Source organism: Papaver somniferum, chromosome 3, assembly GCF_003573695.1.
Source record: "Papaver somniferum cultivar HN1 chromosome 3, ASM357369v1, whole genome shotgun sequence".
Taxonomy (NCBI): Eukaryota; Viridiplantae; Streptophyta; class Magnoliopsida; order Ranunculales; family Papaveraceae; genus Papaver; species Papaver somniferum.
In genome coordinates this window covers 60,280,912-60,303,165 of record NC_039360.1, presented here as the reverse complement: position 1 = coordinate 60,303,165, position 22,254 = coordinate 60,280,912, and the positions used below count along the sequence as shown (strand labels likewise).

At 35.5% G+C, this 22,254-nt stretch overlaps 2 protein-coding genes across 2 annotated transcripts; one reads left to right on the top strand and one right to left on the bottom strand.

Annotated features, from left to right (window-relative positions):
* Positions 1–394: 394 nt before the first annotated feature.
* On the top strand, positions 395–2,047 carry LOC113361301 (putative glucan endo-1,3-beta-glucosidase GVI). The gene is made up of 2 exons (XM_026604590.1): positions 395–600; positions 1,075–2,047. The coding sequence occupies exons 1-2, from the start codon at positions 531–533 to the stop codon at positions 2,022–2,024; spliced, it is 1,020 nt and encodes a 339-aa protein (XP_026460375.1). The 5' UTR covers positions 395–530; the 3' UTR covers positions 2,025–2,047.
* Positions 2,048–2,434: 387 nt separating this feature from the next.
* On the bottom strand, positions 2,435–4,873 carry LOC113361300 (probable WRKY transcription factor 9). Its single transcript, XM_026604589.1, has 5 exons — positions 4,581–4,873; positions 4,124–4,270; positions 3,623–4,018; positions 3,407–3,520; positions 2,435–3,302 (listed from the first exon to the last, which is right to left on the bottom strand). Exons 1-5 carry the CDS (start codon positions 4,860–4,862, stop codon positions 2,550–2,552), a joined length of 1,692 nt encoding a protein of 563 aa, XP_026460374.1. The 5' UTR covers positions 4,863–4,873; the 3' UTR covers positions 2,435–2,549.
* Between the last annotated feature and the right edge of the window lie 17,381 nt (positions 4,874–22,254).

The window sequence follows — 22,254 nt, the reverse complement described above, 5'->3', positions numbered from 1 at the left end:
TCATGAATTTTAAGTTTTAATGTAACTACTACTAGTACTAGTGTAATAATGGTACAATTAAAAGATCAATGAATGGCAGAAATTTCCATAAATAACGTACCTTCCATACCACTTCTCTTCCCATATATGTAAAATCTTAATTACCATATTCGAATTTTTCTTTGAATTTCTTGTTTTCTTATTACTGTATATAGTTAAACATCCCTATTATGTCTGTAGAACCAAAGAGTATTTCGTTTTTTTAGTATTTTTTCCTTTTTAAGAACTAAGAAAACGCATCCCTTTAAATATGGAAACTCCAAGAGTATTTACATTCCGTTGGTCCTCTCTCTATATATAAATATACTTGGTTGCACCACAGTATACTACTAGTCTACTACACGGTTCCCGTTTTGCTTATCATCTTCTTGGAGTCGTACAATACTAGGTTAGTTTTTGGTGGACTTTCCAGCTTCTTTACGTTCTCTTTTAGTTCATCTCTAGTCAGCAAGTTTCTGCAAAATCGCGCAAGAGCGTAGTGCGTAGAAAAGATGGACATGAAAAGGATCATCACAGTACTGTTCCTGGCATTGTTTTTTGCTCACCAGTTGTTTATCACCAGTAAGATATCCCAAATTTTCTTTCAACGTAGCAAAGGTATTTATGTTTCATTATCATCTTTATTACTTTTGTATATGAAAATCATTCTACCTTTTGTACTTTGTCCCAAATCAAAAAGAAAAGAGATATCTTTCGTGAATCAGCAGAGATTCTTGAGAAATCAAGAAACGGATATTTCGAGGTCTAAAACGATAATAGATGGCCCAAGTGGTAAACAGCCGAATGGGAGTCTGGGACAGGCAATTCTCGATAATTTTGAGCCGCATCTTATAAGGCGTCGAACTGTCGGGTCAATTGTTTACCGTTGCTATGTGGATGCGGGTGTAGGCCCATAGGAGGCTTTTTTTTTTTTTTTTTTGTTTATAAGCATAACATATGCCATGATATCAACCTGTCAAATTTAACTTTTTTTTTATGATCTTCGAATTCTATCATGTTTTTAGTGATAACTAACTCAAACCAATTGCATGGCAGGTGCTGCTGGTCGAATTGGGGTTTGCTATGGAACAGTTGCAGACAATCTCCCTTCACCTAAAGAGGTAATAAGTCTCTACCAAAGAAATGGAATCCAAATGGTAAGATTATTTGCACCAACACCTCAAATACTAGAAGCATTAAGAGGAACTGGGATTTTAGTAGCACTAGGTACTCTTAACGAAGATTTAGCATCTCTTTCGTCGAGCCAAGATGCTGCTAACTCATGGGTGGCAACAAATATTGTCCCATACAAAGATGATGTTAAGTTTGGTTGGGTCACTGCTGGTAACGAAGTTATCCCTGGACCGCTGGCTCAATATGTTCCTGGAGCCATGACCAATCTTTACAATGCTTTGGTGAATATCGGCTTAGATCAAATTAAGGTTACTACAGTGGTTCATGCTTTTGTTCTTGGCACTTCTTATCCTCCTTCAGCTGGTGCTTTTTCTCCTGAAGTTATCGAGGTCATGACTCAAGTTTCCGCGTTAGTAAAAAGTTATGGTGCACCGTTAATGATCAATGTGTACCCGTATTTTGCTTATGCTGACAATCCAGAATATATCTCTCTGGAGTATGCACTATTCACCTCTACTACACCTGTTGTGGTAGATGGAGACTTGAAGTATTACAATCTCTTTGATGCCATGGTTGACAGTTTCAATGCAGCTCTGGAGAAGATAGGTATGTCTGATGTAAACATTGCCGTATCTGAAAGTGGTTGGCCAAGTGCAGGGAATGAGCCTTATACAAGTGTTGATAATGCCAAGGCTTACAATACAAACCTTGTGAAACATGCTTCAAATGGAGGAACTCCAAGAAGACCCGATCACCATTACGATACATTTCTTTTTTCGATATTTAACGAGAATTTGAAGCAGCCTGCTGGAGTTGAACAGAATTTTGGTTTATATTATCCTAATATGAACCCCGTTTATCCCTTATTTTGAAGTTCACTCTTTGGTTCCAAGAAGACCATGGTCTAGGATTTGCTTCACAATTTAGTTCCTCTATACTTTTACTTAGTTTCATGAGAATAACACATTCTCTTAGGCTGGTTTAGTGGTACTTGGATTTCTATGTTAAGTTTATGGAAGGCTATACCAGACATGCTTATTATTGTAACTTATAATCAGCTTTGGCTCTTTCATTGGATCAGTAAAAAGATCTTTTTTTGGTTAAACCTTGTTATAATTCTGCATGATTGGTTACTTTGTCCTTGTTTGTACCTTTCTATTGCACTTATGTCACAATTGCACAAAGAAAAGAAAAAAAATCACATTGAAGATTAAATTTTTGATTTAGGTGTTGACGAATTTCTAACTGAAGTCATTGGTAAGCTCACTTAGCGACTTTACCATGCACTACAATACAATGACATTTCTCGAACTGAAGATATTATTAGTACATACTTATGTATGTTCTTCAAATATACAAAGTACATTGAGCTTATACAAAACTAGTTTCATTCTTCCTTATAAAGAATCAGAAACCCACTTTTTATTACTACTACTAGAATTCGCACTTTCTCCATCTTTAAGAACCAAAGAAGACCCTGATGTAGGTTGAACTGTACGAAGAGTTTCTTTATTAAACATATTTGTGATGGCTGCTGCAACAGCAACCCTGAATTTTGGATCTGAAGCAATTGCACTCACATTTTCAGCTAACGAATTTGGTTCCTGTCCTATCCTATTATTATTATTATTATTATTGTGCGCATCAACTACGGCTTGTTGTGCACTGTTGAAGAACCCTGCTGTATTATCAGATTCATGACCACGGTGATAGCTGGAATTGCTATTAGGATTCATCCATGAATAATTCAGCTGCGGAAATGAGTTTGATGAAGAACCTGGGATATTGGTGAAATGAGTAGACCTGTTTGGTGGATTATGATAAGAATTGTTTGAGAGGTCTAGCATGAGCCCATTGTTTGCACGATCCGCCGCCTGGTTGAACATACTATTGATGGCAGAAGTATTGGAATAATGGTTTATTTGGTTAAGGTTGCTCCAGTGTGAAGCTGGAGGTACGTGGAAACTGTTCAAGATACTATCTGAAATAGCACTATCAATTCCGGAATATGGTCTCGACGATAGCATAAAATTATTAGCTTCTGCAGATGTTGTCGAAGCCATGGCTGTTGCACCTACAGGTAATGGATGGTTGTGTGTTCCTTCATAGGTTGTTATGAGTATGGTCATATCTTCAAGACATCTTTGCACCTATATACATGAGCAATGATTAGACTTTGCAGCATAATTCAGCTTCTAATTTTGATTCCTGAGGAACCAATTTTTAGCAGTTAGTCAGTTACATTATGTTTTACCTGTTTCCGCACTGGACATCCTGGAGCAACCGTGCAGCGGTAGTAGGCCCTTGGACAAGGATTTCCTTTTGCAATTTTCTGCCCGTATTTTCTCCATTGACACCCATCATTCATCTGCACAAGATCAGTAGATTATCGGGATCCATAATATCGAAATGCATTATAATACTGCGCGACTTAATGATATATGTTTATGTCTAGTAATATAATACTCACTGTGGCTTCTTGACATCTAGCTCTGACGGAGACTCTGGCCTTCCTATTAGGAGGGGATGACATATTATTGTTTGCAATTCCCATGAATTCACCACCACTCTTTTGCAACTTGTTTTGTGTTGATAAAGCCAAATTGGTCGTATCTTCTATAACCTCTTTAGGTTCTTCTACCATTTCATGTTGATGATGACGACTTTGCAACCTCAATGTCAGTCCCAATTCAGCAGCTTCTCGATCATCGTGGCATCTTGAGGGTAATGGGGGTGTCGGCGTTCGATTTTCAAAATCTAAACTCCTCGTGGAAATCATCAGTTCTGGTCTCTTGGATGAATCTTCCTCATGATCAATTGTGTAATCATGATGATCACCGTTTAGTGACAGAAAGATTTGTGGGTCCTAAACAATCAAAATTGCCAATCATTAATGTGTGACTAGATCCAAAAATAAAACGAAAAAATAAATTAATTTGTACTATAAGATAAGAAATGAAAAATAATGTACCTTAGTATAGGATTGATCATTTTTCTCTTGGATGAGTGATAGTTTCATTTGAAGGTCATGATAATCCTTCGTTGTTTTCTCAATTACCTTCCTCAAACCTTTGTTTTCCTCTTGCATTCTCTCCATCTCTACCTTCAACACTGATAACTGAAAATCGTATAGGTACACGTAGTGGTTAGTGACAGGAGCCAGGATTCAGAAGAGACAAACATAAATAATATATGAGCAAAATATGTACAAAAACAGACAAATCCAGGAGTTTTGGTGTAAACGCATAAACAAAGTTACATTTGAGAGCCAGTTAGGGAGCCGGGACAATTGCCCCCACTTGTCCATGCCTGCATCCATGGTACTAATTGCAGTAGTAATTCACATATTAGTCTTTCCCCTTTGGTATATGATATCTGTAATAGAATTGAGACCAGCAACTAATTATCATGCGAGAGAGAGACAATACCTCAGTGTTAGTTTGATGCAGCTGAGATTTATCTGATGACAGTGGACCTATATCATTTTGTCCTACGTTATCTTCTTTGTCTTCATCGTATGATTCTGTTGAGGGTGCTTCTCCTTTGTTTGGACTAGTTTGAGGGATGGCTTCGTTATCGTTTTCATCATCTGCTCTTGTTGTTTGATGATCCAAAGTCTCTAATTCTTCTCCTTCATCTTGATTATTGGCTTTTACTTTGAGAGAGAGATTAGTCTGCATTGTGTTTTCTTCTTCCCAATCCTCCTCCATCCACTAAGCTGTCGATCTCACTAGCTAATCCCCAGAGACAGAAAAGTACTAATACTACTGGTTTATTATTATAAATCCTTCTTTTGAGGCACCAAAGTCAATGCCCTTAGTTCTAAAACGTATTTATACATTATTTAAGCTACATACGATACCGAGAGAGATAAAAAAAAAGGCGTCTAAAATACAAGTCATATATGGTTCTTGCTTTTCTTTATTATTTCTCTCCATCGTTTAATTATATGCTGATGTATATCTATCACCTTCCAAGAAATTGTCTAAATGAAGGTGTTGGTGGCTATAAGAGCAACTGCAGTGGTGCGACCAAAATCAAAGATCAAAGACTAAAAAAAAAGATCAAATTTGGGTTTAGTCCGTCGTGTGGCGTAGAGGAAGAAGAGTAAATTTGGTCGCACGTTGATATAAAGTTCGCCTGGACATCGAGCGTTGGTAAAGTTTACGCCTGGAATCAGGCGTTGGTAAAGATAACGCCTGAAATGGGGCGTTTGTAAAGATTACGCCTGAAATCAGGCGTTAATAAAGATTACGTCCCACTGAATTCAAACAAACAAAAAAAAATGGGGCGGAGGTATAAAGCCCGCCCCATGTGATGTATCTCATTTTGGTCCAAAGTATATCAACGCCTGGTCTTCAACTCAAAGAATATCAACGCCCAACTAAGGGGCATTAACTTTATGTACGCCCCATCCAGGCGGACATTATACCAACGCTCCATCCAGGCGTAAGGTATACCAACGCCCTGCATCAGGCGTTAACTTTACGAACGCGCGGCTACTAGCGGACATTATATCTACGCCCGTTGGGTAGGCGGACATTATATAAACGCCCGACTATATTTGGATTTGGTCTTGGTCCCCGACCAAATTTGGTCTGGATTTTAGTCTTTGATCAAATTTTGATCGATGGTCCGTCCCACTACACCTATCCACTGGACACTATATTTAGGTTTAGTCGTCCATTGTGGGCGCTCTAAGAGGACCAAGTTTTGCTAATCAAAGAGACCAAAAATATTAGCATTGGGTTTTATGGTATGCAATTCACAAGATTCATAGGCAATGCACTTTGGAAGAATGACCAAGATAATATCTTGTTTATGAGAAAACCAGAAATGTTTTGAATGCTGCTAGTAAAATCCCAATGAATCTTTCATTTTAATACGATCTAGATCGTCGCTAGATCTGATATACTTCAAAAATGTCAACTGTTAGTAAGATCCCTTGCCCATAAGATTATAAACATGATGACTCATTAACTTATTAACTATCATAAAAATAAATTAATGACGATCCTTTCATAAATTTCAGATTGGGATAGTGATGTATTCTAATCTGCTCTAGTCAACGCAATTAAGAGCAGCTCCAGCCCAAAGAAATATGTTACTATATCCAAGTCCAGTGTCCGGGAAATAAGAGTAACCGATCGACACCAACGGAGACGCTAGTATGGAATGTCGCTGCATTGACTAAACAACTGCTCAACGGTTATCAGTCCTCATTTGATTCACTTGTTCGATGACTCCGATTTTGTGCACACTCCCCTGTTACTGTTATACTCCACTGTTAGTACGTGATTTCAAGGAAGTATCTATATTTCTATATTTTATGATACCAGTACCTCACTTTAACTTGAGATTGTTGGATAAAACAATGTATAGAAGTCAGCAACTTAATTTCCATCTGAATTCAGCTTCTTTAATGGAAGTGTTACTCATCATCACATAACTTAAGTAGGTTACGATCTAGACTCCAACATGGCTATATAGTATATAGATGATATACACCTTGTTTCTATCTCAAGCAACTCAAAAGATGCTGATGTCATAGAAGACCCGAGATTATTTGAGCCGAATCCCGAAATATGCCCTTAACAGATCACACTTTCAGAAGCCATGATAGAGTAACATGCAAAAAAAGACTCCCCCAATATATAGCACGGTTTCAACTTTCAAACTTCAATCTAGAGAAAACAAAAGTCTTTTTATAGATTGGAAACATCATGCAGAATAGAGGACGGGAGCAGTGGCACGTTGCTGCAGACAAGGGAGCAAACGTCGCCGCAGCCAATTCATCCGTCGGGATTATATGTATAAATTGGAGAGAAATATTATTTTCTTAATTCTAGCCCATTCCCCATCCCCATCCACGGGGATTTATGCTTGTTTAGATACTAATCATGTTGTTTGAGATTTTCAAACCTTTGTACTTAAGAGGGGTACCTCAACTTAATAAAAACAACCGAAACATAGAAAGAAAACCGATTTGGGAATCGGTTATCCAAGAAAGAAAAAAGTGAAAAGAGATCGAGAAAGTAAAAGGGAGAACATACAAGATTGCCCTTTTAGGCCCTTTCAAAGGGTTAATAGAAATATGAATCCCACAAATAAATTACCATATTGGCCGTTAAGCCTAGCATTTTGGTGTTTCATTCCGCCCAAAAGAAAGCTTGAATCTTGATATCTCTAATTATACTTGCTAAATTTTTCCTTTTGTTGTTGAAAATCCTTTCATTTTTTTCCTTCCAAATGCACCACCATATTGCGGCCGGAAGATTGTTCCATATACGGTTAAGCCGCTTATCACCCTAATCACGACTCCAACATTGAATCGTTGTGGCAATATGATCATTGTAGCTCCAACGGAAATCACATCCTTCAACAAAATAAGTCCAAATTCTTTTAATTCTCAAACCTTTATTAGTGCATTGCATCCACCAGGACCAGGAGGTGGAGGGAGGATGTGATTTTCCTCATGGAAACAAACTTACGATGATTATACTAGTCTAAGATATTTTTTTGAAGCCTTTCTTTCCGACTATAGTGATAACACGGTTGGAGCTAAGCGTGCACATAAATTTCAGCTAATATAACCAGATATGTGTCCAACTTTTGAAACACCGGGAAAAAACTTATAAGATACCAACATTTTGTAGGAAGATTTATTTGTGGGTGGAGTCAATTAATTTGGGACTGCAGAGGTTAATTTCATCAAGGGCAGTAGAATAACGGATAATTTTGGGAAAATTATCGTTTGGTCCTTTTATAGGTGGTCCCAAGACTATTTGGTCCAGCGTGAAAAGGTGTTTCTTGTTTGGACCATAATTATTTGACAAAAACACCCTTTGGTACTATTTTAGCATTAATTTTTGTAACTTTTCTATTTGCATAATTATTTGAGTTCATGCTCTCTGATGAACTCTGAACTTCCTACTTATTTTCTTGTAAGAGTTCATCCGGTTTGATAAACTATCGGGTGTTTGGTAATGCTTTTTATTGATAAAAATGAACACACAACAAAGAATTCATTATTATGAACAAAAAATAAAAGTTCATTCTTTCGAATGAACACCTAATCAAAACCACTAAATCAAGTATGAAAACAAAATTCATTCTTTCAAATGAGCAGCCAATCAAAGTTCATTGTATTAATTTATTATGAACAAAAATTCAAAGTTCATTCTTTCAAATGAACATCCAGTCAAAGTTCATTATTATGAACCCAATAATTAAGACCAAACAACAATATATATTTTAAAATAGGGCCAAACAGACAGTTGACTAGGCCAACATGACCAAACTAACACCATTATATTATTTCTATGACTATATGATAGTTTCTAGTAATTTAATGGTAGAAAAGGACTAGATTATCTTTAGATCGAAAATTGTAAACAACTATCTTTTTATGGGAAAGAAACAGCCGAGCCTGAATTTTAACCGGGTAAAATAACAAAAACGAAACCTCGGACAGCCAAACCTGAAGTTCAGTTAGGTTAAAAACGAAAACGAAATCTTAGGTTTGGCCGGGTGACTAGGTCAATAAAAAGAAATTGAATCTCAGGTTAGCTAATAAAATTAAAAAAAAAAGGCGAATTTCGGGCTCACGACTCATGTTCTTGTTGAAAAAAGTCAAAAAAAAATAATACATTAATCCAAATTTTTCCCAGTTCGGTCAATAAAAAATTGTCAAAATCTCAACTTAACTTATTACACTATACCAAAATTAGGATTTTATCACAGTGTAGATTGTCACAGATTCGTTCTAACAAGATTATCCCAGAATCAATTAAGATAATCTGGACATTTACAAAAATATTTGGATAAAGGTAGCCCGACATTTACTTCATAGTGACTATATTTCGATCTATTCAAAGCTTAAAATAAATTCATTGTAGTCCCTAGCCCACAACCTTTAATTTGTATAAGGATAATTTCTATGGCAATCAACAAAAAAAAAATTGTTGAGCCACCTGGGAACAAATTGTGTTTTCTATTATGGAAAACTAGAGCAAAATGAACAGATTGGGTTTCCTAGGTCCCCACTAATATTTCTTTCTAATATAAAATGCTTTGTAGGATAAAGTTAAAACATAAAATATAATAGTTTGGTGAGATAAAATAGGATGAAGTGAGATAAAATAGGATAAAAGTGAAATAAAATAGGATAAAGTGAGATAAATATTAGTAAAATAACAGAATTTGAAGTGGGCGGTTGTGGTAGAAACATCGGAGTTTGTGATAGGAACGCCCGCGGTTATGGTAGAAACGCCCGCGTGTTTTCATGGCACGTGCGGATTACCTAGGCTCGCGCGACCCTCTATTAAACGCGCGCTACATGTTCCATCTCAATGTTCAAACCAATAAATTTGTTGAGTCCATAGTCGGATCAAAATCCACAAACTTCATGGTTTATTCATTCCATAGAAATTGTTCAAAGATGCTGGATTACATAATGTTTCAATGATTTTGGGCCCACCATGTGATCTCAAATGGAACAAAGAAGACGAAAAGTAGATTTGTGAGACTAAGCTAAATTACAATCTAACATATCTTTTATCGCCTGGTCAACCTGAACATACATTTGCTTCCAAAATACCAGCCTAAAAACACAATATTTTGTTATTCATACATGTTGATACGGGATACCTGGCTTAGGCAGTAGTCATCCATAGTCATATGATCAAGTCCGGTAAACTCTGCTTAGAGCTTCGGCTGTAGCTACACACTCGCATATAATGAGCTCTAAAGAGCGTATCATCATAGGAGTAAACTTGTAGCTGACTGTATCGACCATCTCAGTAACACCGTATAACCTGAAGGGTATCTCTTCATGAAGTTTATAAATAATACGCTTAACCTTTAAGTCGGGTCCCTATCCTTTGAATCACTGTTATAAAAAAAAGGTGCATTTTATCTCCTTGATCAAAGAGTCAATCGGTGGACAGGATTCACTGAAAATTGTCATCCGGCAGTCGGGATCATTCGGATGGAGTTTGACTTGGACGGCTGGGAATAATTTGGTAATGTTTTGGGACTGGGTGTGGGTCAACAGATACAATACAGAACGAAATCGTCTTTTACGATTCAAGGTTCAAAGTATACAAAAAACGCTCTCTCTTCCCTTTTTTTTCATCAAAACACTTGACCTGATTATTGTTTGATTTCCGAAGTTTGTTTGTTTTATGGTATAGGTTTAGGCAAATTTAGTTTTTTTTTCCTTCCAAATTGAGGGTTTTCTGAATTCTAGGGTTTTCACTCCTCCGTCTCAGCCATTAACAATTGTTGTAGATGCAACTGTAATTATAAAATCAACTCTTCTTCCATATGATTCCTTCCGAAGTAACTACCTCTCTATTAAAGAATGCATCTATTAAATTTAGTATTCAATTTTGTTATCTTTTTTATGTGTCGTCTTCTCCTCTCTAAAAACACTTCATACAGATTTCTCTAGTGTCTGTTTTGTTTAATTTTTTCAGTTGTATGGTTTGTTTATTGCTATTTTTATTACTGTTTCTCGCTTCAAGAGGAAGATATTGTAGTGCTTTTAAGAGGTTTGGATCTCGAATTGCAACAAACCTCAATTTCTTCTGTGATATCCAGGGCTTTAATTCGTTTTAATTCTGAACTATTGAGATACTCCTTTGTATAGTTACTGATAAGATTTGTAAAATTGTTGCAAGTTAGGGTCATAGATTTTGGCAAAGTTAGGATTTTCTGGGTTTTGCAAATTATGGGGTTTTCTTCGGCCATTAACGGTTCTAATAAGAATATCTTCAAATTTTAGGATGCCGATTACTGTGGTGTAATAAGATATCTAGCTACGAATTCTAAGCATGTTATGTTGCACAGTTGAAACTTGAACGGACGGGTGTTCTGAAACCATCTCCAAAGGAGAGGCTTCTTTCCAATTCAAGGTCAGTTTTCTTCTTGAGATTAGTTTATTAGATTAAACTTATCATTAATAGCATATAGTTTAGTACCCGAACATGGGCAACAAAAGATAATCCATTAGCATAATTCCCATGGCATAGGGGGGTTTTATTCATATGTTATGGAAACATAGTGATTGTATAGAATCTTATATGATGTCGTTTGGGGTTTTAGAATGTCTTGACATAACCCATGGTTTTCTAGGAAGAAAAGAAAACTTATTGAACTTGGAGTTTATTTTTCATTCTATAGAGGTTGATTTTGTGATGCTTAGTAGTGTTCTTACGTAATACATTGTGCACCCTGGACGATTACAATCGGTCGGTGAAGTTCTAAATTTGTTTTGCAAGATGCGTTAGGTTCTAATTTCTTCTAAATATGATAGATGTTCTTCTATTATGTCTCCTAGCTTCTTTTCCATGGACTATACTTCTATAATTCATTCTAGCACATAAATTATGCTAGGTATAATATTTATATGTGTAACCAACAAAGCTCATGCAATTAAGAAGGAATTTGCAGGAAAGATAATGTGAGTTCTAATACAGTCCTAAGATATGTTTCTCTTTACTTTATATTTACCTATAAGTTTTGGTCACTGAGCTATGTTTTGATTCCATGGTAAACAGGCCAGACAACAGTTATGCTGCTAAATATGTCTCAAATGACTGTCCGTATTACTCGCCAAGGTTTGTGATCATTCCATTCTATGTATAAGCACTTGCATGTGTAGACATTGTTGGTTCAGCGTGCGTTGGCTTATAACGATCTTACTCTCATCTTTGTTTTCTAATGCATAGGAAAAACACCGACTAAGATGGACTATAGCCTCTTTAATTACTTGATCCTCGACATGCTCGGCAAAAGATGATCAAGGAAAGGATTTAAGTTTCTAAAGACCTGGCAGTGGAAGTCTGACAGCCGTAAACCAATGAAGTGTATGGCATGGATATGCACTTGATGGATGTAAAGGTAAGAAAAACGTCTTCCATAACTTGGGATTTGTTATATTATAGTCGATATGTTATTACTGTGCTAGAATTAGGTGTCTCACATGTCATAGAAACCTCAGATCAATGCAAAGATACCAAAGGATCTCATAGGAATATTCGAGAGCCAGTTGGTCGGAGGAGACATATAATCCATTGAAAGATTTACTCTATTGGATACAAAGGGAACTATAAAATTGTTCACCTCCAACATGTTATGTGGTTCAACAAATTCAATAAAGTAAAGTGTTTGACAACGATAGCCCAGGATTTCCAGAACACAAGTTCGACTCCATAGACTTCGAAAATACATCGAGAAAAGTGGACGACACCACATTCTATTTAACTAAGGATTGCATTGCCTTCCAGTCATTTATGTAATGTAAGATATGCATGCCTGGCAGAATTTTTGTGTGTAGATGCTATAGGAAAATTGACGTCTGTCTGATATGTTACCATGGTTGTGTTTGATAGTCAGGACAGGACTAGCGAATTGGCAAAGAGGAAAATAGCAGTTGGAATTTTTTGGGATGCTATAGGAAAATTGAAGTCTGTCTTAGGTGTTACCATGGTAGCGTTTCTATATCCAGGACAGGACTAGCGAAATGGCAAAGAGGGAAATAACAACCCAAGATGCAAATTAAGTCAATTTCTATAGACAAAAGTACTAAATAGTAAATAGTCAATTAAAAACTTTCGTTTTTTGGTTTTAATACCAGTAACCCAGATAAACACACTAACCCTTATAGATTTTGGTTTTTCTGTAATACATGATTTATTTTCCTTATTTTAAGTTTTGATTTGTTTTTGTGAATTTATTGATGGAGAAGTACGTATGTAACATTGACATTCAGAACCCAAGTAAACTTCAACAATTACGAAAGAGGGGTATCGGTTATTGGCGAAACTCTTATTCCTATCAAGAAGGGCCCCTCAATGCGTTGCTTTGAGCTTCGAGATGGTATTACAACTTCATTTTGCTTCCTGTGATCTAATTTATGTTTTCTCTTGGATTTCAAGGTTCGTGTTTTTTGTCCCCATTTGCTCTTGATACGTGAGTTTATGACGCTTTGCTGTCATTAAGGACACCTCTCAATTCAAAGTCTGATTTTCATTTAATTGCGACATAAAAAAATATCATATGGTTCAGTCATTCTAAGGTTAAAATTTTAAGTAAATTCTATTAATCGAATTTTGTTTTTATGTTTATATACAAAAGATTATACTTTGATGTCTAGGTCTCAGTTAGTGTCGCTTCCCAATCGTGATATTCTTAATTGTAAAAGTTAGGGAATTCAATTGAAGGAGGTATCCTATAAAGGTTATAATTTTGCAGCCATATTGAATTTTTGACTATCATCTGATGGGATTGTTATCCTACAATTTGGTCTTTGCTGCTAACCTAAACTTGAGTTTGATAGCTTCAGTTTGTTGTTACGTGTAAATTGACTAAGACATGAAGATAATTGATTAGACATATCTTTCTATTCGTATCAAGTGATACCAATGAACTAATATCTATCTATACTTTTAGTTTCATATTGGGTGACTGGGTGTTGTGCTTATTACTTGCCAGGTTTAAAATATTAACCTTTTATGAGTTGACATATTAACGTTTAAGATATTAACCTTTTATGAGTTGACATTAATGTGAATCCAGGTGAAGCAAGTCAATGATCATTTCAAAGAACCACATCAATCATTAGAGGATTGGTTCTTTCACGAGGACTGTTGATGTTATCCATTGTCGGAACCGCATCAGTCGTGCCCAAAATGGTGAGTTTCATGGTCCATACATTTGTTTACTATTCAGCGATTTTGACTGCATGATTGAACTATCTTCGAATTGTTAGAATATGAATTTATATTCGAATTTTCGTTGTTTCTTGAATGATTTTTGAACAACAAATATGGCAAGGCAACCATGTGCTGGGGTCTTTTGGGTTTAGCAAGCTCTAGGTTTTTTTCCTCCTCGGTCTTAGCTATTTGCATTTTAACAAGAGGTTAAGCTGTAAATGCTAAGCGTGTTGCATATTTGGAATATATTATTATGCTGAAAATAGATTAGGAAATGCATCTTTTTTCTCGACCTTATTTGATTCCTGGAAGGTTGAGCTCCAAGGAACGTCGATGATAAGTTTGTGACTGTAGTGAACAAACAGAGTTGGCTAATCATTCTTTGTTAACACGTTTGAGGTCCACAGACCGTCGACGATAAAGCAAGTCATCTCATATGCATCTTCGTTCTTGGTAACCGAAAATGTGTTTGCATATATTGCCTAATAACACATTTCCTGAGAAATAGGTTAGCTCATTATAAGATTTTGATTTGCCTTTTGAGGTTTGGTCACACGATTAGAAGCTGATTAATTTTGATCAGTTTAGTTTAGCATTTTATTTTTTTAAAGCCTGGAAAAGGTACAGTTGAGTCTGTGGTTCCTGTGCAAGGCATGCACTTTTTTTTTATGACTAGATTTTTCTTACTGACAATTGGGTGTTGGTGTATTGACCGTGTAGTCCATGTCTATTGCACAAGATTACTAATGAAAGAATCATAGCATCTGCGCAATAGTGAGGCAACTTCAAAGTCTAAGGACATGTACTGCCCTAAACTATAAGAGGGATACAAAGGATACAAGTCTTTTGAGGATGGCAGACTCACATCAAAAGATAAAAAAAATCTACTAATTTATGTACAAAATTGTATTGTATATGTAACAGCCTTTCGTCTTAGATCATTTTAAATGTGATTACAGTAGAAGGAAAAAGGTGTTTACATTAGTTTGCGGACGGGATGTTGGAATTGATGTGTATATTGGTTGATTGATTTTCCTATACTGGCGGTAGAAGTGACTTGGAGATCTGTTAGCAAAACGTTCACAATTGATGGCGAAGATTAATATAATATGAAATTCAGTCTAAGTAATCTTGCAGATCTGCATGTATACAGTCTTTCTTTTTTTTTAGTAAGGTGTAAATCTTAAAATGGGTTTTAGTATATAAAAAAAAAAAATCTTAAAATGGGATTAATGAAATATTTTTGCAATCTACTAAAATGGGTTTGATAATTGACAACACGTATCCAGTCTCTACAGGTCGTTTTATCACGAAAAAGGACAAATTCTAACCGATACCAATGGCTTAATGAACATAGGTGTGCATGTAGAAAGAAAACTTTTTATACCTATACATTGTTTTCTATCAAACAGATACCAATATTGTTCTCTCTAGAGGAGAATATCATGAAAGTTGATTGCCTTTGCGTCGTACCTGAAGTTTCCCTTATATGATTTACATACCAGTATATTCAGACATCATTAATCGTGACAGTATTTTAAGTTGATTATTTTTTACCATATTCTTTGTTGTGCAACAACCAATCAATCCCATTATTTAATCACATTTATGAATTTGTTAGATAAGAATGAGCTCAATCAATCCCAGACCTAGCACAAGATGAGGAGGAAGTTGAGGCTTTAGCAGCAAAGGCAGCAATCAAAAGCTTCAGCTGTGGAAAAACTGCATTTGGAGGCGACTGTCTAAATGTAGTGGATGCAATAAATGGAAGTGTAGGCAAAGATGGACTAATAATAATATTATTCAAGATTGCAGAAGTTTATTAGTAGGTTTTGGAGATTGGAAATGTACTTTTGTACACATGGAATCAAATGAGGTAGCAAATAGCTTAGCAAAGAGAGCTAGGACTTCCAGAATTGATCAACACTGGAGTGAAAATTTCCCTTCTTGGTTAAAATCTCTAATTAGAGAAGAACTAAATGTAATCTTACATTAAAGTTATTTAATTAAATTTCTTTCTTATTAAAAAAAAAAAGACCATGGATGTTGAGGAGGCGTGATAATGGGGTTTGTGCTACTTTTAACTGTTGTATCCATCAAGTAGAGGTACGGCCAGGTCAGGCATGTTTCTGGTCGGCCTAGCCTAGCCTACGGCCTGGCCATAATCAGCCTGCTTATTAAAATGGCCAGTCCGGCCTGTTTAATAAGTTGATTGCCTTTGCGTCATACCTGAAGTATTCAGACATCATTAACCATGACAGTATTCTGAGTTGATTATTTTTTACCGCTTTCTTTGTTGTACAACAACCTAATGCAATGTCATTTATTTCTTGGGTTATTTAATCACATTTATGGTTTGTTAGATATGAAGCTTGAAGTGCGGAACGTTTGTGACATTATGGTAATGGGACCATGGATGTTGAGGAGGCATGATAATGGGGTTTGTGCTACTTTTAACTATTGTAGCCATCAAGTAGAGGTACGGCCAGGCCAGGCCTGTTTCTGGTCGGCCTATCCTAGCCTACGACCTGGCTAGAATTAGCCTGCTTATTAAAATGGCCAGGCCGGCATGTTTAATAAGTTTATTACCTTTGCGTCATACCTGAAGTATTCAGACATCATTAACCGTGACAGTATTCTGAGTTGATTATTTTTTACCACTTTCTTTGTTGAACAACAACCTAATGCAATGTCATTTATTTTTTGGGGTTATTTAATCACATTTATGATTTGTTAGATATTAAGCTTAAAGTGCGGAATGTTTGTGACATTATGGTAATCGGACCATGGATGTTGAGGAGGCATGATAATGGGGTTGGTGCTACTTTTAACTGTTGTATCCATCAAGTAGAGGTACGGCCAGGCCAGGCCTGTTTCTGGTCGTCCTAGCCAGAATCAGCCTGCTTATTAAAATGGCCAGGCCGGCCTGTTTAATAAGTTGATTACCTTTGCATCATACCTGAAGTATTCAGATATCATTAACCGTGACAGTATTCTGAGTTGATTATTTTTTACCACTTTCTCTGTTGTACAACAACCTAATGCATTGGCATTTATTTTTTTGGGTTATTTAATCACATTTATGATTTGTTAGATAAGAAGCTTGAAGTGCGAAATGTTTGTGACATTACAGTAATGGGACCATGGATGCTGAGGAGCCGTGATAATGGGGTTTATGCTACTTTTAACTGTTGTATCCATCAAGTAGAGGTATTAAACAGGTCGTCCAGAAACATACCAGGCATGGCCGGGTCGGCCTATTTAATAAGTTGATTGCCTTTGCGTTATACCTGAAGTATTCAGACATCATTAACCGTGACAGTATTCTGAGTTGATTATTTTTTACCACTTTCTCTGTTGTACAACAACCTAATGTAATGGCATTTTTTTTGGTTATTTTTTTACATCTCTGAATTTGTTAGATAAGAAGCTTGAAGTATGAAATGTTTGTGACAGTATGGTAATGGGACCATGGATGATGAGGAGGCGTGATAATGGTGTTGAAAGGTGCGAGAAAGTCGACGATAAAAAGAGAAGGTTGGATGTGATGAATTCTAACGGCTTCTATGTGGAAAATGGAGGGATTTGAGGTTATTATGTTAGTGAGATGTGCAGTGGTTCTAAAACATAATTGTATAACTCTCCTCCCTCAAATAAGGATGTTTGTTGTATTCTTACACACTTGCATAAGAACCTGTCTTTTTGTCAGTGTCAGACATGAAATGCTACATTATATGTTCTGAAACATGCATCGAGTAGTATAATAGGCTTTCTATTCATTGATAACATTGTTGATGTTACTACTGATAAACTATCAAGTAATGACAAGACAAAAAGATCTTTATAAGTGAAATTAATTTTGGAATGCATTGGAAGAATGAGCAACGGAAGTCAATTATAATGTTCAAGAGGAGTGCATACCTTCCCTTGCTGCTATTTTCATAAGGTGAACCGAGTTGGAAATTTGATATGAAAAACTGGATACTAAATCTTGATTGACTCTCAAATAATTGCACAATTTCCACTTTTTCCAACAGATAGGTGAGTATTCTACTATCATAAGAGCAAAAAATTATTGCAAGAGTTTTTAGTAAATGCTTGGGCATAAAGTGAGCAGAATTGTCTATACTCATGGATATGCTGCCAAAAAATTGTTATGTTACTATAACAAAAATGGTAGGCGATTGGATGGTACCCAATAAAGAAGGTGTCATGCCATAGTCGTTCATTGATGGTCTCAGACATATAATTGAGATATATCAAGATTAATGGCTATCATATGATTGGATTACACCCAGATATCGGCCAGACAATGACTTTGAATCCTAATTGGGTGGAGATTAAAGACAAGCTCCTGCAACATCAATATGCTACTGATCGTCCTAATTTGATATCCCGTGTCTTTGAGTTAAAGAGAGAACATTTAATGACAGAAATCATAACGAAAAAGTGTTTTAAAGTGGTTTCACACGTGTTTGCAATTTAATTTCAAAGCGCAGATGGCCTTATATGGATGCTTTTTTATTTTGGAGGATCCTGAAGAAATTCGAATAATGGAGCATGTTAAACATTTTGTTTGTGCCGATTTTCTATATGGAAAAATGGATCCATTGTATTCAAGTTGTTAGGAAATGCATGGTTCACGCTGTCAATGGGTACCCATTACCCGGAACTGGAACCGAACCCGGTAGATTCAGGTCCGGTTTCGGGTCCTAAATTTGGTCTCATCAAAAACTTAAGACCCAACGGGTAACTACTCGATTGAATCTGAATCTTAACGGGTCCAAACAGGTAATACCCGTCTGGTACCCGATCATTTGTCCTTTTAGCAACGTTATAAGTAACTTCTTAGTTTTGGCTTTGATTTTTTTTTCATTTTTCATTTTTTCTTACATTTAATATTTATTTAGTGCATTAAATATAATTTAGATTAAATATATTTAGTACATTTAATATAAAAAATAATAACAAATTTTTTAAAAATAATTTAGATTCAAGTCAAAAGAGAAAGATATTGAGTTTTTGATTTATTTATTTTTTTTGGTTGTTTTCTTAATCCCCAAAGGGTACCCAGAATCGACGGGTACCCGGAATTTTTAACGAGCCATGTTCTAGATCCACAAATTTAAGATACGAACCCGGAATTGTTTGGAACCAGACCCGGTTTTTGTAAGTATGTAATGACAACCATAGGTTCATGAAATAAGGACTTTTTGTGCATGAAACATGGAAAATGTAATGGAGGTTATCCGAAGAAATATGTCGATAATACATGTATGAATGAAAGTGGATATCCAGTTTATCGTCAGCGTAATGATAGGAGGGAAGTAATTGTTCATAAAAAATACATAGCAAGCAATATAAATATTGTTCTGTACAACCCATATCTGTCTAAAAATATAGTGACCACATTAATGATGAAATCGGTAGGAGGAGTAAGAGTCGGAAAATACGTACATACATCTAAAAAGTCGTGACGGCGCGTAACTTTAGATTTCAGTGAATATGACGAGGCACAATAATACATTGATGCAACATACATTGGACCACCAGAGATTGTACGGCCACTCGCTGGACTAAGAAGAGCCTAACGTTGTTTGATTGACTATCCACCTTCACGGACAACAAAGAATTGCGTACGATGCCGTAAGTCAAAGGATAAAGTTTGAAAAGTTGCAGAAGAATATAACAATAACATTGATGGAGTACTTTAATATTAACCTCACTTTTAAAGAATATCCTTATCAAGAATTACCTGACGGACCTCACCACTTTGTGCGAACAAAGAAAAATGGAAAAATAAGACAATGAGGTTTTTGGATTGCAAGGATATAATTCGTCAAACATAATGCCAATGAGTTGTACACCATATTCATTTGTAAGGTGTATAGTTATTTGAATTTGTGAAGACATTTGAAGGATGGTGCATGCAAGGTGAAACTTCACGCTACTTTCAAAGCAATTTGCATTTTCTTTGAAATTTAGATGATGGTGTATCCTTTTAGTGTCTACAAGAAGAATCAATGATGAAAACTGGAATTCAACTTAGAAAACTTTACAAGATCACTCTTCACGAATGTAATCTTACCCAACAAAAAGTCTTGGAGTCAAAGTTTGGATTAAGAATATGCGATGACTTACACTTTAAACTACGTGTGAGGCACAACATCCATTTGCCAACTAATGACAAAAATACTCGATTTTGGATTATACCCCCTAGATAAGAAACTACATGAACTTGGAAAGTCTCTCGACGATTTCTAACCAATATAAAATTGGAGTAATCGATGTCGCTGGTGATAGGTTAGGAGTATTGGTTGGTACAACTTGCGGTATGAGATTATGAAATTAATGAGGATATTAGAATAGTAGAACTTTGCTCAGTTGTTGCAGTACTAATTGGTTTCGCGCAGGTAAATAATGAGATTTTTCCTCTCTCTAAATGGCAACGCAAAAAGTGGCAAAACTTTTTTGTACAGAGCATATTAGCCGCAAGTTTTCGCATAGTTGAATACATATTTCTTGATGTTGTTTCTTCTAAAATTGCTTTGCTTCTTTTTGTGGGAGGTCGTACCCGCATTCTACATTCAAAATTTCCAAAGAAATAGTTGAAACCAGTGTTTATGGAATTGATAAAGAGGATATATATATATATATATATATATATATATGTTAACCTCCCGAGACAAGTGAAACTAATTATATGAGATGAAGTTCTGATACGTCATAGAATTTGTGTAGAAGGAATTGATCGAAAAATTCGTGATTCTCGAGATTATAAAAGACCATTCGGTGAATTATATGTATTATGTGCAGAGATTTTGGAAAAATATTTCCTGCTATCGCCGGAATATGTCGCGAAGAAATATATCAGTGGAACATGTCTAAATATAATTGCTTTGGATAGACGTCATTATACTAACCCTTAATCAATGCATGGATATAATCATGCTTGAGACAAAAAAAAAAATTGCAAAATTCTTGATAGAGGTAAAAATCTTCGCAATGTTGTGTTTACCATTTGGTTTCATATTTACACATGAAAGAATACTTTGATATTCATGTGTTGGATATTATAGGTTAGGGATAATTTGAAGGAAGTTGTTGATCTTCCCGAGTTAGTGCATAGGTGTAAAGACATGCCTAGATTAAATAAAATATATTTATCCCTAGATGGGTAAATAAGAGAGAGCACGTCCAATTCGTTTTACCGAGCAGATCATACTATCAAAGCGCAATGAAGAAGTACACAAAGTTGGTTGTTTAATCATTTTACTGAGAAATCTTACACCCAGAAAAGTATATATAGAGATACAAGGCTATGATTTACTAAATGTGGACAACACGTAATCGAAGCCAGATCTCTAACCAATGACAAAGCCAAAAAAAATGCATTTATCCAAGGCGTTACTTCCCCGTCCTTGCGGCATTTTTCATGACCATCAACATATGTTGGCATAAATATGTGCAATCCTTTATTTATCCATGGGAAACTTTATGTAACACTATCAAGGTGTACTCGAGGATAACTATGTTACTAACAAAGAAAATCGCAGGACTTTCGACAACAAATATCGTGTACCCCGAAGTTTTGTTGTAGAACTGTAAATTTTGTATTCTCATAACAGTCTACGTAGTACATATTTATCAGGAAATTTTGTATGGAGATTAGTTTTTTTTTTGTAGTTTCATTTTTCATAGATTAGGTATCGTTATTCAAAGAGGAGTTGGAGCCCAGCTTGTGGCCAGGCTACCAACCAAAACATATGTATGAGTTTATGAAATTAAACATCACTCAGACGATATAATATTTTATTATGGTACGCCATTGTGAACTATATGGGATGCAAAAAACTGTTATTTTATTCAAGAATTTCTAAACATCGAAAAGATGATATCACATGTTTATTGTTCTTATGCAATAAATATGGAAACGCCTTTTTACCATCACAAAGAAGAAATATTTTTCACAGATAATTTTCGACTCAATGTATGTATTAAAAGTAAAAGTCGGTTGTGTGTATTATTGTAAATCCATATCATTTTAATGTGTTTCTTTGCAATAAGAACAAAATATATACATCATTTATATATGTTTTTATATTCATAAATCCATGTCATATTCGTCGTCTGAAAGACAAATATGAAATTAAATAAAATGATTGATATTTTTTTCGAGATATTTATTTGTTGTAACTGTATGCCTAAATATATACTGATTTTGTTAGTAGTGATGTCATAGAAGTATGGCCACCCTTGAATGATATAGGTTATCTATTGTATAATTGACTAGGTTGTAATCTTTTTAAGGAATTTGGATACATTAATTAAGTTTGACTCTTTTTTGATATATTTACAAAGAAATGAAGTATGTAAACTTAAT